This window comes from Leuresthes tenuis, unplaced genomic scaffold (genome assembly GCF_036924035.1).
Source record: "Leuresthes tenuis unplaced genomic scaffold, fLeuTen1.0.hap1 SCAF_4, whole genome shotgun sequence".
NCBI lineage: Eukaryota > Metazoa > Chordata > Actinopteri > Atheriniformes > Atherinopsidae > Leuresthes > Leuresthes tenuis.
In genome coordinates, this window is record NW_027325358.1 from 27,525,848 (window position 1) to 27,541,580 (window position 15,733).

Genomic DNA, 15,733 nt, shown 5'->3' on the forward strand with positions numbered 1-15,733 from the left:
ACACTTGGTAGCATGAAGGCAGAGATCTGCGGTGCATGCACCCAGGCTCTCTCCCCCTCCTCTCTGATGGATAAACAGCTTGTTACGGGCATCATCAGCTTAGGTGCGGCGGCCAAAATGGTGTTGTAGTTGAGTCACTGCTGTGGCTGGAGGTCTGTAAGATCTGCAGGCGTTTGCGTTCCAAGCCAAAAGCAACTTTGACTGTTAGCTCCTCTGCAGACCAATTACTGAATTATATGGCCAGTTACACCTGGATAGAGTAGTTCTCCAGGGACTCCTCTCTGTTATAATGAAGCAACTTCAAGAGCTGATGATAAGCCGTTAAAAGAGGTGTAGCTGCTGACCATGTTTGCTGCCGCTGGCTGAAACAGAGTCAGTGTGTACATACAGCTTCCCTAGGAGCTGTAGGTACAATGGCTCCGGCAGTTTCCTTTTGAAATCTACAGAAATTTAATTTGTTAATGTCCATTTATTTATTTTTTCTAACAATTTTCTAGACAAAAATGACCACTCACTTACCATATAATGTTAGAAAGCAAAGAGAAGGCACTGTATTGGAAGCAATTAAAACACACAGTATTTGATCTTTTTGAGTAATTATCTCAAGCATATTTCAGTTAGAATCTTTATCCTTGGTGATTGACTTTCACCAGTCCAACATGAGTATGCTAATTTTTTTTAAACTTTAGTCTTTTGAGCAGAAAAAAAAATACTTCAGTCTTTGAGGTTCTTTCAAAGTTAAGAATGTCTGACCAATAACATTTCACAACTTCTTCAGTTACTTTCATCAAAATCTTTATTTTGGCTCATTAATAACAAATCTGAGCCTCTCTGTATTTCACCTTAAAAGAAAACTGGAGCAACTAAAAAGTGTGTCTTAGTTAAGTCAAAGTGTGCATGTGTGCATTTTTTTTCTCCTTTTATCAAAATTCTTAACACATTTTACAAATCAGACTTTATTAACAGGCTTCAAAATGAATTCAGGCCAGTACATTACAGGATCAAGAAAAACATACTGTTTTAAATCAACATATTTCAGTTAAAATTATTTACCAAATATTAAATCATGTTTCTTAACATCACTATACACTAAAATGTGCAAAGATATTCCACACAAAATGCTTGATGAACAGCTTAGTCATGAAATGGTTATAATTACTGTGCCCAAACCACTGAAATCAAAGAATTGACAGCTTGTGTAATTATTAAAATAAAATGATTGCGAGAGAACATTCTGTTTGCTAGATTAAGGGAAGAAAAACTTCCTCAGGCACGTATTTACCACACAGATCAACTTTACAGGTTAAAGTAAGGCTTTAGAATGAAACTCCCCTTTTGCAACAGAGGTCATTGCAGTCACATTTCTACTTTCATTCAGTACGTTTCCACTGAACGCTCATAGACAATGTTATGTTTCTGTTAGGTCTGTCAGTTTTTAAGAGGTTTTTCTACAATAGCATTGTCTGAAATTGCAATAATAAAAACAGATAAGCAGTTATCTAAAGAAAAGCTGTGCAGTTTTCCATACACTGCAATCGTATCTGATTTCTCAATTATCAAGACAGTAAGAACTAAACAAATCGCATCATATTAACTAAGGATTTAAAGTTTGTACTCTGAAATGTGCTTGCTATGTTGTAGTTCAAAAATGAACTACAACATAAAAAGAATGCCTCCGGAATTCGACCCTCCTAAACACATCAACCCCACATGTAGAGAAGGATAACAGTTATGGTCAGACATGATGCTGTGCATGTGTGGCCTCAATAAGTGCTCACTAACCGCCAGAAGTCTTGTCCTCAGAGGGTTTATACACACAGACACTTCAGTCTGCAGAAAACTTTCTGCCTCTTAAACGCTTTCAAAAGCAAGTGGCTGCAGAGAAATGATTCACTAATGCTCCGATAAACAGCATCACACATAATTAGAAACCACTGAGCGAGTGCCAGTTTCCTTAGAAAACGGGGGAATTTAGAACTCCAATGTTCTGAATTCTATCCCCTGCATGTCATTGAGTGCCTTGAGAGAATGTTTTTTTTGGCCCTTTTTTTGTCACTGACAAAATCATGCCATTCGTAATGCTTGCTAGCATAACTGGATAACAAATAATACAGTTAGTCAAACGTATAATACAGTTTTACAGTTAATATAGTCACTAACATTTTGCAACATTCCTCATGACATTCTGTTATTATTAGGGAAAAAAGAAAATCCAAACGTGCGCGCCTAAACCCTTCAGTCTGTTAGCCACAAAAGACTGGAGGGTTTAGGTACACATGAGAAAGCAAAGAGAAGACAACGAAATGTGACATACTTTACACGAGTCAAAGTTTATGATGGAAGTTCTGTTTGAGAATACCGGAAGAAACAACAGTTTAGTTTTAGATCGTCACATTCTCTAAAGTTATTTTTGTATTCATCAATTCAATTAATAAATTTTCATCCCTGGTGATGCTTATTTTTCTCTCAAATAGAAAATGTTCTGTCCATTTCTCCACTAATCTCTTTGTTATCACTACAATGTCCCCAAACTATCCTTGCATCACCCTTGAGGGTTTGTTTGATGTCTACCAGAGTCATCAAAAGGCTAATTGTGTTAAACTTTACCACAAAGAGAAAGACAAACAAAAGAGAGGGCTACATTCCCGGTGAATTCCAAAATCTTGGAAACTGAAAAACATAGGGTTGATAAGATGTTACTTGTGTTAAACTTGTGCCTTTATATGCAGGGTAAAGGGTTTCAGCCAGGAGTTAAGGTCCACCGATGAGCTCACAGTTTGGACCGCAGAGGCTTCAGGTACTTGTGGAAGGATTCATGGACCTGAAGAAAAAAAATTAACAGGTTTTAGAGCGTGATAATGTACAAGACTTGAGGACAAACATGCATACAATTGCACACAAAGTTTTAAGTGGATGACAGCAGACCTATTGAAGGTTTCTTTTGAGTTTGATGGTCAAATAAAACTTTTTAAACCAGGTTATATTTTTGTTCAAATGTGCAGTGATTATTTTTAGATTTGATAAATCAAAATCAGAAAACTAAGAAGCATTTAAATTCCACAACAACATAAACAACTGCTGCTATTTGTCCAGATGCTCTGGTGTCATGTTGTCAGCTAATCAAAACATAGGAGATAACACAGAAGAGAAATTTGATACTTTTCATTTAGTGATGCAAATCTGATACAGCTGCAGCTGTTCTGCCCAGCTGTGATTGATAAATATATTATAATAGTTTGGACGTCAGACTCCCGTCTATGGAGTCCTGTCTCTGGTGATGAATGTATGTAGTCTCTGTAATACCCATTATAAATTAACATGATTTACAGCATATGATGATACAACTATTTTACTTTTATAATAGTGACATACCTCTGTGGCATTGAGAGGTGAGCGGCGAGCCCACTCAAACATCTGCTCATAGACATTTCCATCATATCGCCCCAGGACTGAATTGAGCTTCTTGTCATGGATGTCAAAGGCATCTACCAGTGCAACAGCGTTGGGCCTCAGCTTAGACAGAAGCTCTTTAATACGAACAGAAATCTGAAGCACCTGTGGCACGCTCAGCAGTCCAGCCTGAAAGAGAAAACAAAACATTAGAGTTGCCCCAACCAAGTAAAATCATCTCCAGTCAGAGTGGGTTGAAGTGTACAAAGAAATTTTAATTTGCTTTATTAACAATGAAACAAACTAAGGCATTCTGATGTAATACACAAAGAGCCTAATTTCCTCATTTTGAAACAAAGAGGAGCTGAGGTAGATTTTAATATGGAAGCAGGTGTAGATTTCAGGCATGGGTTTCCAATACAGGTTTTATAACAAAAATACATTTTTAAACTTGACAACATGAAGGGATAGCATTAGACCTTATCCTACAGGCTGTGTAGGTTTTCTGATATAACTACTACCTCCCTTCTCATGCACTCATTCGCTACACAGACAAGCCATCATCAAAGTGAGCTCTTTCACCAGCAAGGTTGAATTGGCAAAAAAAAAAAAAAAAAAAGGAAAAAAGAAAAAAGATGCCAAGATGTGCAGTGATGCTCCATTTGTGCCCATACTGTCGAATTGGTGTATACGGCTCTTTAGACGGAAGGATTTTTCTTACCTGTAGGAAGTCTCCAGAGTTCTTTGCAATTCCATTCATGGCGTAGAGCAGAGCCAAAGTTGACAGAACTGAGTGTATCGCTGTGTCACCAACCTCCCCAAGCTTGTCAGTAAATACCTTCACTACAACATAGTGACAATGGGCCTACAGACATGCAACAGATGAAAAAAGTAAATGAATAAAGGAAACTCAGAGCAACAAATGACTCAAAAAGAGAGCGAAAACACACACACATATACATGTGAGTAATGTGTATGACAGCATTTTTCTAGAAGCATACTAAACTGAACTCACATCTGAGGCTCTGACGAGATCAATAGCGCTGTTGTTCCAGGCATCCTCCTGACTAATCCTGCGATGCAGCTCCTGCTGGATGCTCTTTGCTGCCATCTCTACTAGACTACAAACACAGCCTACATTAGCCAAATGTTCTGAATAATTAAGAATATAAATATCACACCATATCACCCATGTTTGACTCAGTAGGACAGTTCATTTGCCCGGTTTTCTTGAACAGCTTCTAAAGGAATAAGACTGCATTTTCGCTAACTAGATATAAACAAATATATAATTCTGAAATGAAGGAAAATGAGAAATTAAAATGTTGGAATGAAGACAAATGATAACTAAATTTAGCTTTTTATTTCTCTGATGTGTGAACTGGCAAACCACATTTTGTCTCCTGCTATGACACTCTTTGTGCTCACCACTGCTGACACTGACTGCCAAATGGAGTTAAATGTGACTAAAGCAGACAGTGTGGAGTGCTGTAATCTGCAAAGCATATCATGTTACACTGAGAAAATGACAAGGGCATAATTATGGGTGACAGCAGAACAGCAGACATATCAGACTGCGAGAGCTTAATGTTGACAGATGAAACATCAATGCATCAGATGCAAAATCATGTGTCTACATTTATCCCTCCTAAAGTCATTTAGTGGAAAGCCATTATCACTGAATGTAAATAAGAATAAAACAATTTAAATATAGATCAAATATAGTCCAAGTAACCAAGTTACTTTTTCTTCTACTGCAGTTTTCTCTTACATGGCAGCACGGAGTTTGTAGATCTCCACAAGACTGGTTAGGTCATTAATGTCAACTACGGTTGGTCTTGCGGCAACAGCCTGTGGCTGCAACCTCCGATCCTGTGACTCATTCAGGTATGACACGATGCCGCTCAGTTGCTGGCCCGCCTTGGCCTGTCGATAGCTCTTCACCAGGTATCTGCACAGACAAACATTGAGATCGCCCACAGGTGAGGGTTTCACTAATAAACACAGATGCATGGCATCTTTGTGGTTTGAATTCTGAATTTGATTGTGTGTCCTAATAAGTTTGTATTTATTACAGCATGTAAGGATGGGATTTTGGAAAGAAGGTATCGTGTTACAATGCAAACTGAATTGCTGACCTTTATGATCCTGTTGACACAAACTACAGATGCCATCATGGATTCCATTCCATTTGTTTTTACAGTGTGAGGAGAGAGGGTGGGTCTCCAACATTTCTGGCACAGTAACCGTAAGTCTGCTGTGTGGGTGTATGTTTATGTCTGAATTTGTCTGCGCCTGGCCCTTATGTTAAAATGTGTAATAAACTGAGTTGGGGAAAGGCAAACTTTTTCAATTTGTGTAATTCAGCAAGAACTCTACTTCTTTAAAATCTATATTAACAACTGTACATTTGACTAATTAAGAAGGCAATAAAACCTTTCTAGCATTGAAAACTCCAAAGGCTGTGACCTTTGTGGTCAAACATTTCTTTGGAATGACTTACCTTGCAGTCTGCAGCATCATGACTGTGTTCTCTCCCTCGTAGGTGCAGGTTGGGGTAAACTCTACATAAATGTCTGGTAAGGCACTGCTTCGAGAGTAGCCATGGCCACCACAAGACATGCGGCACACTTCGATACCAGAGTTGGTTTCCCATGTGGTGAAGGCCTTTAGCCCAGCAGACAGGGCATGTAGCTGTAGATTGGAAGTAAAAATAAACTTTATGCAATCCTGAACAATGATGAACATTTCTAGACATTTCTAATGTTTGCTTTAATCCCCAAACAGCTGGACCTTTGCTACTTGTTGGTTTCCTGCCATCTTTCCTGCACATCTCCAGTGCAACTGTCAAAACAGAAGCACTTGGAGAGTGAATCCAAGTCCAATAATATTTTAAAATGTTAATGAAAATGATCCCAACACACAAAATGTAAAAAAGTTCTTCCTTTACACATGCTCCAACTCTCCACCACATTTAATGAAATTCAGCTTGATAGCTCTTGCATAATCATCTTAACAAACAGATAATTTTTAACGATCATGAAGCTCTAACTTGGTTTTTCCCTTAGTAAATGGTATATGGACTGTTCTTATATAGTGCTTTTCTAGTCTAGCTGACCACTCAAAGCGCTTTTACACTACATGCCACATTCACTCACACACTCATACAGCACTTCTCAGTATATACAGTTTTACAGCTAACAGCTTTTTCTCAGTTATACACATTGATACACCGATGGACGCATCAGTAGGTAATGTGGGGTTCAGCGTATTGCTCAAGGACACCATGTGGCCCAGGGAAGCTGGGACAGAAACCACCGACAGACGATGGCAGACGACTGATGAGGAATTAAGGCAAAATGCAATGGATGTAATGGATTTTTTTTCCCTTGCAATTGAAAATGTTAACTTGTCCGAATTTGAATTAATTATACATTCAGTTTAAATTCAAAATGTAATTGAAAGTAACTGAATGACAATATTATTTGAGTCCCTCCCAAGCTGTACATCAGTGCAAACGATTTAACTGATGTGGAGTTTAAATGGTTAAATGACTGTGTCCTTATACCATAAACTTTCTATTCATAACTATTTGGGAAGGTGGATAACTACTGAGATTTTGCTTAATTGACTTTGTCAAAAAAAATAAATTAAAAATTGCCAAGTCAGTACCTCGGGCAGCTCGCTGAAATCCCCCTGGCTGATGTCTCCAGAGATGCGATGGTAGATTTTTGTCATATACTGACCAACAAAAGTGAAGGCATAGGCCATAGCTAACAGAGGGAAGAGCTTGTACTGCTGTGTCTGAAAGTCGAGGATCTGAGGCTCTGGTTCACTGTAGATGGGAAAAAAAAAAAAAAACAGGTTGATAGATGAGAATTGAAATTATTACAGAAATCATTACAAAACCAGCATTATGTCTAATTGCTGTTTGGATTATACTACTTTATCTGAACTCAATTCAACTCAATCGTAGATCACCTATCAAGATTTTGCACGTTTATTTTTCTTGTAATCTACTTCATATTAAATGCTCATAGAGTGCATCCAAGCAGCTATCTATTCTCTCTAGAGTTGGATACTGAATGTAGGGAGACATGTCCTCACTACCCTTTGAAAGCATAACTAGTTGAAAATGTTGCTTGTACACAGGTAGTGCTAGGTAATTTACCAATTTTCCTTAGCACTGCTGCCACATGCTGCGGCTGCCATCATAATGTAATACACATCAACACACACAAAAACAGGAGCAACATAAATGTAGTTACAGTGTGTCTTTTGCATTGGTTTTGGTGATGTGATGTTGTCACTGGTTGTTGGAGCAGTAGATGCAATGCATATAGATGGGTGTGGTCAACATTATTTAACATTCAACATTAGTATTTTCAGTGGTCTAGGGTGGCCAAGACTGTTTCCTCTTTATGTACCATTATTTAGTTTTTGTCAAGAGTATCTCCTTCAATTATCATCATCATCAATAATGGGATCATCAATTGTAATGGGATAATCATCAATTATCCCATTACAATTCTAAAATTAAATATTTTGGATTTTTTTCTTTCTTTTTTCATCAAAGTCTTTTAAGTCCCAACCATTTTTCAACATAAATTGACACCATTGGTTCTGGTTAATTCAATTAAAAAAAGAAAACTTTTCAAATCAAAATTCCAATGTTTGGAAGGATCACTGCAGTGAAGTGAATTCTAATTTGGAGCCCTGCCACGAGTGCATATGCATGACCTTAAACACGTGTTTGTCTCCAACTGTAACTTGGGATTCTTGTGCAACTGTAAGCCAAAGTGCCTTCGGTGTTGTACTTTGTGGTGACTGACCCCGGCCGGATTTCAGACTGATGACGGACAGAGCTGTAGCGGATGGCGATAGTGCAGGACTTTGCAATGGCCCGAGCTGACTCGCCTACAATCATAGAGCGGACAAACACCATGGTGCCGTAGGTCAGCTTTGCACTTGGTGGCTTCACATACGTTCCATCTGGCTCCACCTAGTGGAGAGACAGAATCGCAACTGATGCTTCAACAGCTGAAATCCCATTATAAAATGCACTTTACTATATGTTTACAATCTCTAACTAAATCCTGAACATGACTGACTTCATTTCAGTCTACTTACAGTATTCTCAAATATTGCAATCAGTATATTTAAGGAGAAATCTACCATAATTTCTGTAAAAAAATGTTTAAAGTGGAATGTTTAAATTTTAAAACTACTTACAAAGCGAACACAGATTTATACAAACATGCAATTCACTGATAAAAAAAATTAGTATAATCTAATAAGCTTGAGTAGCTATATTGGCTGAAAAAATTGTGTTAAACCAGAAGCTAAGTATACAGTTCTCAACTGTTGCAGAAGTCATACAGTCATGATATTTACACATTTCAGAGTGCAATAAAAACAAAAGCAGATAGTGTTTGATTATGGAAGCATCTGAGCAGTGAAGCATGTGTCCAACATAATGGTAGCAACTGTACAGAAGATGGTGGAACCACAATCCTTTTATGTGGGCATGGGTATATTTACACAAACACAATCTCAACCTTAATAACCCATTTTAAAGTACTTTTAAAGTAGCTACTTATATATAGTCATATCACCTTGGCATATTTCATCAGCATGTTCTCCCGTGGAATTCGCACATTTTCCAGTTTAAGGAAGCCATTGTCGACCTCATTAAAGCCAAACTTGGGTCCAATATCACCAACTACAATTCCTACAAGAAACAGACAACAAGAGAGCAATAAGGACTGAAAAATAGGCAGAAAGATATAAGATGAGTTACAGTACAAGCACCATAGTAGGAAAGTCATCACAGACTGTGGTTACCTGGCAGGGGTTCATGTGTGATCATGTCACGAATGGGTACGATGAAAGCATGAAGACCATGACAATTACCAAGACTGTAAAGCTGAGCTAAAACTATGGCATGGTTTGAGGACTTTCCAACTGAAACGAGAGAAAAACACGGGTAAAACTTTATTTTGAATATAATCCAAGTTCTCTCTGTCTGAAATTACTTAACATTATAAGGGAAATGTCTTATTTACAATCACAGAAATGCTAACAATATGCAGAATCTTGGCTGAAAAAAAAAACAACATTATCTTGGGCCTATCAGAGTAGTGATGTGACAGTGTGAAAGCACTTACGTCCTCCGGGCCACCATTTAATGGAACTGACAGTGGGACTGTTCATGACAAACTCCTGTGTAGCTGGATCATATGTGGCTGTTGTCTCCAGTCCTCGGAGGTGTGTGCCTGGAGTGAGACAACATATTAAAGCCCATGCACGCACACACGCAGACACACCCGTGTGCAGAGGACATAGTTAAAAAGGAAAGAATATTTGAAGACATTAAGACAACATTGTGTTATATGTTGACAAATGCCATTATTAAATCAAACAAACCACTAAATAACATGAAGTAAAAATACAGAATCTAATCTTTTAGCGACAATCAAAATTATACTTAAAAAATATGAAACTGGATGATGGCAATAAAACAAGTTGAAAGTTTGAAATATCCAGCTTTTATCTTACATTGTTTAAAATAAAATGAATGAGGCCAATTCAAATTCTTACACAAAGTGAGTAAAGAAGTGCAGCTTGTAGGTGTTTGACAGATCTTAGATAACGAACAACTTTTAAGAGGATTCCATTAATGCCAATGACTACAACATTAAAGCAAGTCTGCGGCCAGATCCAAAACCATGCTTTAGACAAAAAAAAAAAATAATAATAATAAATTGAAAATTAAAAATGAAGAGATCATCAAATACTGTCAGTATAGACAAAAGAGCAGGTGACAGAGCAAGAAAGGTAAGGTAATAGGAGTTTGTCAAAGGCAGGTGTCTAATGCAGGCTAGTGTGCAGGTCGTAGAACAGCTAACAGACTAGAGGTCTAGCCATGCAATTCAAAGTAATTAAACACATCTTTATACAAACTTGGATTTATTTTTCATTGTTGCGTACGGCAGATCTTCTGCTTTTCAACATTAGAACTTAATCTATTTCTTCAATGTTCACAAGTGGTCAGATGGGTCACAAAGGAGGTGTGGGTTTCAACATAGGAACTGTTTCACTAACGGTCTCACAAAGTGGGTGCTTACACAGATGGTTTGACATAATGGACTTTAAGTGGCTCATAAATTTAAGTTAAACTACTTTTACACCTTTTTTTTAACATTTATGCAGCATATCCTACTTGACGCCACTTACTTGAACCCTGTAAAAATCATGGAGGAGATCTTGAATGAATTAAATGTATTATTATGTAAGGTTAGTCGAAAATGCTGAAAAATAAATAAATAACTTAGCACTGATACAACTTAAGAACATTTGTAAAACTATCAGATTCCCTGCTGACCCTTTTTTGCATTTAAAATCCATATGAAAAGGCCGGTGAAGTAATATTAACCTCTGTATATTCATACTCTTCATGTAAAAAACATAAGTTATAGAGGCTGCCTCCCTCCCCAAAAGCCCAGTGAATGGTCAGCTCCAGCGCCCTGATCAGGCATGGCCCACCATTTTGCATCAACTCAGAGGAAATCTGCACATTACAAAAAGCATTTTATTTGATGCAAGATTTGTTCACATCCCTAAATGAACGCCTAGTCATGAAAATTTCTAAACTGTTTTTCAGGAAACAAAAAAAACAATAAGAATACCTGCTAAATTACTTGTCATATACTGTTACATTGCCGAAAATGCAATAGATCATATATGAACTTTGAAATGTAAAATACGATTTCATGAGGTAAAACAGGAAGGAAAAACACTGGGTTTTGCTGAATAGGCTTGATGTTTTGGACTGGTCTATTCATTTTTACCGTGGCCCATCTCAGTCTGTGCGTAGGTTCCGATGATCTCTAAGTTCCATGCAGGCATGAAGAAACGGTCCATTTGTGCTGGGGTGGCCTGGTTGAGGAGAGTTGGCAGGAACATCGCCAAATGGAGATCCAAGGGCGATGGCCTGTCTGGATGCACACAACTTGGCCGTGCAAACACAGAGGCAAACAGAAAAGAGGAGCACGTGGTAATGTGGGAAAAGCAAAGAGGGAGATGCATATGGTGTTTTTATGGAAGCCATTGTATAAAAAGTTTTAGCAGATGAATAAGAAGATGATTTTTTTTTCCATCCACAGAGGAGGATTGTGAATAACAATTGAGATGGTTCAAATTAAGAAGAAGTGAGGGAGGGAATAAAGAGTTTGTGCAAGCAACAGTGAAGACAGAAGTGACAAAGACAAATTAGAACAGTTTGTGAGCATGACATGCATACTTATATTTTTGATTTGAGTGTGTGAAAACAACTTAAGTCAAGTGGTACTAATTAAGATCCGTCTTTAGTATTTCCCAAAAAAAAACAAAAACAGTTTGAGTAATTGTCAGTCTGCAGTTGATTTTGTTGCTTTTTTACATTACTTTAAACAATATGTACAGTTAATTTTCCCACTACTTAGGGGTTGAGCTAATTTGGAAACAATATGAATGCCACCTAGAATGAACCTTAAAAATGATAAGAGTCAAAATTGTGTCTCTCAGGACAAGTCTTTATCTACATGAAGTCATTGAACAGAGACATACTGATCTATCATAGAGATACTCTGGTACTCTGGCTATCAGTAGATATTATGTAGGTACATTAATTATGGACAACATAGTGTCAGTATCATCAGTGTGACCACAGTTGATATTCAATAGGCAATAAGAGCATGTCTGAGAATTAAGTTAGACTGGTTAAAGCAAACTGGAATTTTTTTGTAACTAATTGGCCTGACAAGATAAAATATTTCATATCACTACTTTTGTCCACTGTGCTCAAGACTGGATGATTTATCAAGAAAAGGTGTATAAGATTAATTAATAATGAAAACAACTGTAAGTTGCTGGCTTACATACAGACAGTAAAATAAACTGTTTTCAAGGGATCTGGTCTTGCGTTGCCCTTCATCAAACATAAGTGTTCTTGAAATTTAGGGCCATCGGTCCTAAACTTTCAGTGTAGCTTTGCACAAATTAATCACAAATTCTTTCACATTGTTTTGTCAAAGAAAGGCAGCGGACAGTAGCTAGCTTGGCCTACATTATGTCTCACACAGATCTGCCAGCCTCTCAGATGACAAAGAGACATTCAGAGGCTTCACTGTGGGTTCCCAGACCACATGTTTCCACACCACACAATGCTGCTGCCGGATCATCTTCTAAGTCCCAGACTTTAAATGTTTTTTTTTTCTAAATACAATTTCTGATCATTCAGTATGTCAAAAGTCAAACTAAAGACAGACTAGACAGTCGGGAAAATTATCTGATTAAAATCATTTGCAAATTTAGGCAATTACTTGTACGGTTCAAAAGCAATCGCAGCACATCAATCAAAATATATACAGACTCCATCATATGCGCATCATTAATCACATAGAAGAGAAATGAGAGAGCTGTGAGTGGGAAAGCAGAAGTACCTACTGATGTTGATGGGAGCGTGTTTTGGACAAAACTTAACTATTTTTAATCTAAAATACAGTTAATTTTGTAGGTGTTAAAGGGCATCCATTAGTGAAACTACGTTAATGATACTAATACAGCTACATGTGCTTTACAAGGACACATTACCATCTCTTGTTAAAAAACAAACAAACATCTAATGTACCGACGCAATCATCAAGACACACGTTACTTTGAATTTTCTATATGATTTGGATCTGTCAAACATATACAAGAAGCTCCTCTTGATAATAAGCCAATATCCAGACTCGCCAAAATAGGTCTGTTCTTTTTTTCCTTTTGCCTCAAATACAAATTTAGTTAAACATTTAAAAGATGATCACATTCATCTGTATAATTTTTAATAACTATAATGAGGTTGTTTCCAAGCCCCTTAAGAAATTAAATCAAGTCAATAAGTTTCAAGCCCAGGACTGACCGTGACCCAGCTCAGTTTGGGCATATGTGCCAATAGCCTGGAAGGACTCTGCCAGAGGCAGCCATTTCTTGGCCTGCTGAGGGTCACACTGGCTGTACAGGGTTGGGATGAACATGACAGAGTGTAGCCCCAAAGCCTCATTCTGGTTGCCTTTAGCTATACTGGATGAAGGAAGGTGCAGGATACACAACTGAAGATCAGATTCACGGTTACTCAAACATCAGACAACTGGTGCTTTTTCTTTTCCCCCATAAATAGGTTATTGAAGCCTTCAAGAACTTATGGCTACCTTAAGGATCCACTTTTATCTCGTACAAACATGCAAAAGATTTTCCATCAATTACCTATCCAATACATTTTAACTTCTTAGCAGGGAAAGAAAAATTAAAGAGTTAAAGTAGGCATTAATACAAAAATGTGAACAACTGACTGCATAAACATGCATCCAGTACATGTAGCTGGTTGAAAGAGTGCATTTGGGGGAGACAAAGCACACTGAAAGTTTGACCATAACAGTGTAAGCAGAGTTGTATGTCTGAGCTCAACCAACATGCATCTCATACTCTGCTGCCCGAATTCTCTGAAAGGATTATCTATTAAACTGCTCTACACTGCAGCGCTGCTGAGAGCTGGGAGCCTGCATGGCCTCTGACACAATTCTAATCTGATATGAACTTTGTTCCATCTGATCTTGACCGTTTTTAAAGCTCCAAACAACTACACAGACTGTTCGAGTGGCCATTTATACATCATCGTTTTCCATCGTTACCTGAAATCAGTAGGTGTCAAATGATTCCATCGTTAGGTGTCATACATAGACGTTATGAGCCCTTCACCTATACATTTTAAAATGCTGCACCAAATGTGGCAAATAAATGGTAAAAACAACTAATCACAGTCTGCGATTGTTGTCAGAAAGCACAGTGAGGAGGTAATGGTATTTTACTCCACAACCATAAACACTTTTACTTTATAAATGGCACACCCTTGAGCCTATCAAAAGTCTTATTAGTTTGCTCCATATAAGACATTTTAATGAATACATTCATGACTACACACTCATTTTTTATCTTTTTTTGGGTGGGAAAAAATTTATTATGATAACAGGTGACTCCCATTACACTTCAGAGTCTGCAACAAAATTGTTGTGAATCACTTAAAATGACATGTGATTCACTTAAAATAAAATTGATTCTTTTACTGCATACCTCTTGTAGTGATAGATCTCCTCTGGGTCAGCAATGCCAAACTCTCTGAGCTTCAGAACCATCTGGGCACTTTTCCGAACAGCCTGGTCATAGCGCTCACTGCGGGACAGGAAGTTAGGGTCTTCTTCCTCAAAATCTGGGTCTCTGAAAACCAGCGACTCTACAGAAGGAAGAAAAAAAAAATTGGAAAAAAACCATGCACCCCTGCATTATCAAGCATTTGTTTTTTTCAAGAGTTGTGCCACAGAGCAAAAAAAAATAAAAATCAATTTGTGGCCTTTTGATGAGAACCATTGATTTTGAAAGCACAATCAGTGTATCCCATGCAGCACCTTGTTTGGGAACCTTTAGTTTAGTGGAAAGATGAACTTAAAAAAATCTGATGGGCTTATTGTGAGGCTAATGTGTTCATTGGCGATGTTTCAATAAATTAACACCTCAAATAGTTAAATAACGATTTAAATGATAATTATGTAAAACAAAACAAAATCAGTACCACAACCCTGATACGATTCTGTTTTTTTTCCTTTCTGTCAGCCGTCTAACAAACTCATCCTCACAGTAACAGTCACTCACATTATTTAAACAGATCAGTTAGCATAAGTGTTGCTACAGCCGGTTGAGCCGCTACAATAAAGATATCGGGCAAATAACACTTAAGCCGAATTGACCCCATACACATATAAACGGTAACACATCATACTTAAGAAATACCTCTTAAGCGGGTCATTTAAAAATCTTTCAAGATTTTAAGTGTTCTCCAAATGCAGCATTTCCGGACACTTTGTTATAACCTGGGGTTAAATGGAAGGTTGGCAGCCCCTTAGACCGATGAAAGCAATGATGCAGCGTCTTTTTCCTTTTATAGCAAACATCCTCACTATCACATGTAGTTTTAAAACGCCTGCAATAATAAACACGAACACCTTTTCAGTAAGGACGACATTATAAAACTTACCAATTTCTCGTCTTCGTTTGGTCTTCTCAGGGCCTCCGTCCAAAATATTGGTCAATGTACCCACGTCAAATGTAGCGTTTTCCCGCTCTCTCGTTATGTCGGGATTCATAGCTCTTTTTCTAAATATCTAAATGTATATTATGGGGAAAAAAATACACACTCGAATGTGTTGTATAACTACTTCACCTCCAGCAGCTTGCTAACCACGCAGCCGCAGAGCCACAGATTAGTCAC

At 37.7% G+C, this 15,733-nt stretch overlaps 1 protein-coding gene across 2 annotated transcripts; it reads right to left on the reverse strand.

Annotated features, from left to right (window-relative positions):
* Positions 1–940: 940 nt before the first annotated feature.
* On the reverse strand, positions 941–15,729 carry acox1 (acyl-CoA oxidase 1, palmitoyl). Of its 2 annotated transcripts, none has more exons than XM_072383510.1 (14): positions 15,500–15,729; positions 14,542–14,701; positions 13,334–13,494; positions 9,558–9,665; positions 9,235–9,354; positions 9,006–9,121; positions 8,223–8,392; positions 7,063–7,225; positions 5,894–6,084; positions 5,162–5,341; positions 4,406–4,511; positions 4,112–4,255; positions 3,373–3,579; positions 941–2,821 (listed from the first exon to the last, which is right to left on the reverse strand). In XM_072383510.1, the coding sequence occupies exons 1-14, from the start codon at positions 15,606–15,608 to the stop codon at positions 2,771–2,773; spliced, it is 1,986 nt and encodes a 661-aa protein (XP_072239611.1). In that variant the 5' UTR covers positions 15,609–15,729; the 3' UTR covers positions 941–2,770. The 2 variants fall into 2 exon arrangements, with proteins under 2 accessions (XP_072239611.1, XP_072239610.1); XM_072383509.1 differs by lacking the exon at positions 13,334–13,494 and adding an exon at positions 11,241–11,401 and having other exon boundaries at positions 15,500–15,728.
* Between the last annotated feature and the right edge of the window lie 4 nt (positions 15,730–15,733).

Coding starts and splice junctions, on each gene's coding strand:
- acox1 (XM_072383510.1), bottom strand. CDS start 15,608: ATGAATCCCGACATAACGAGAGAGCGGGAAAACGCTACATTTGACGTG. Junction 9,666..13,333: donor CCAAACTGAGCTGGGTCACG/GTCAGTCCTGGG, acceptor GTCTCACTCCAG/GCACACACCTCCGAGGACTG. Junction 3,580..4,111: donor ACTCTGGAGACTTCCTACAG/GTAAGAAAAATC, acceptor TTTCTCTTTCAG/GCTGGACTGCTGAGCGTGCC.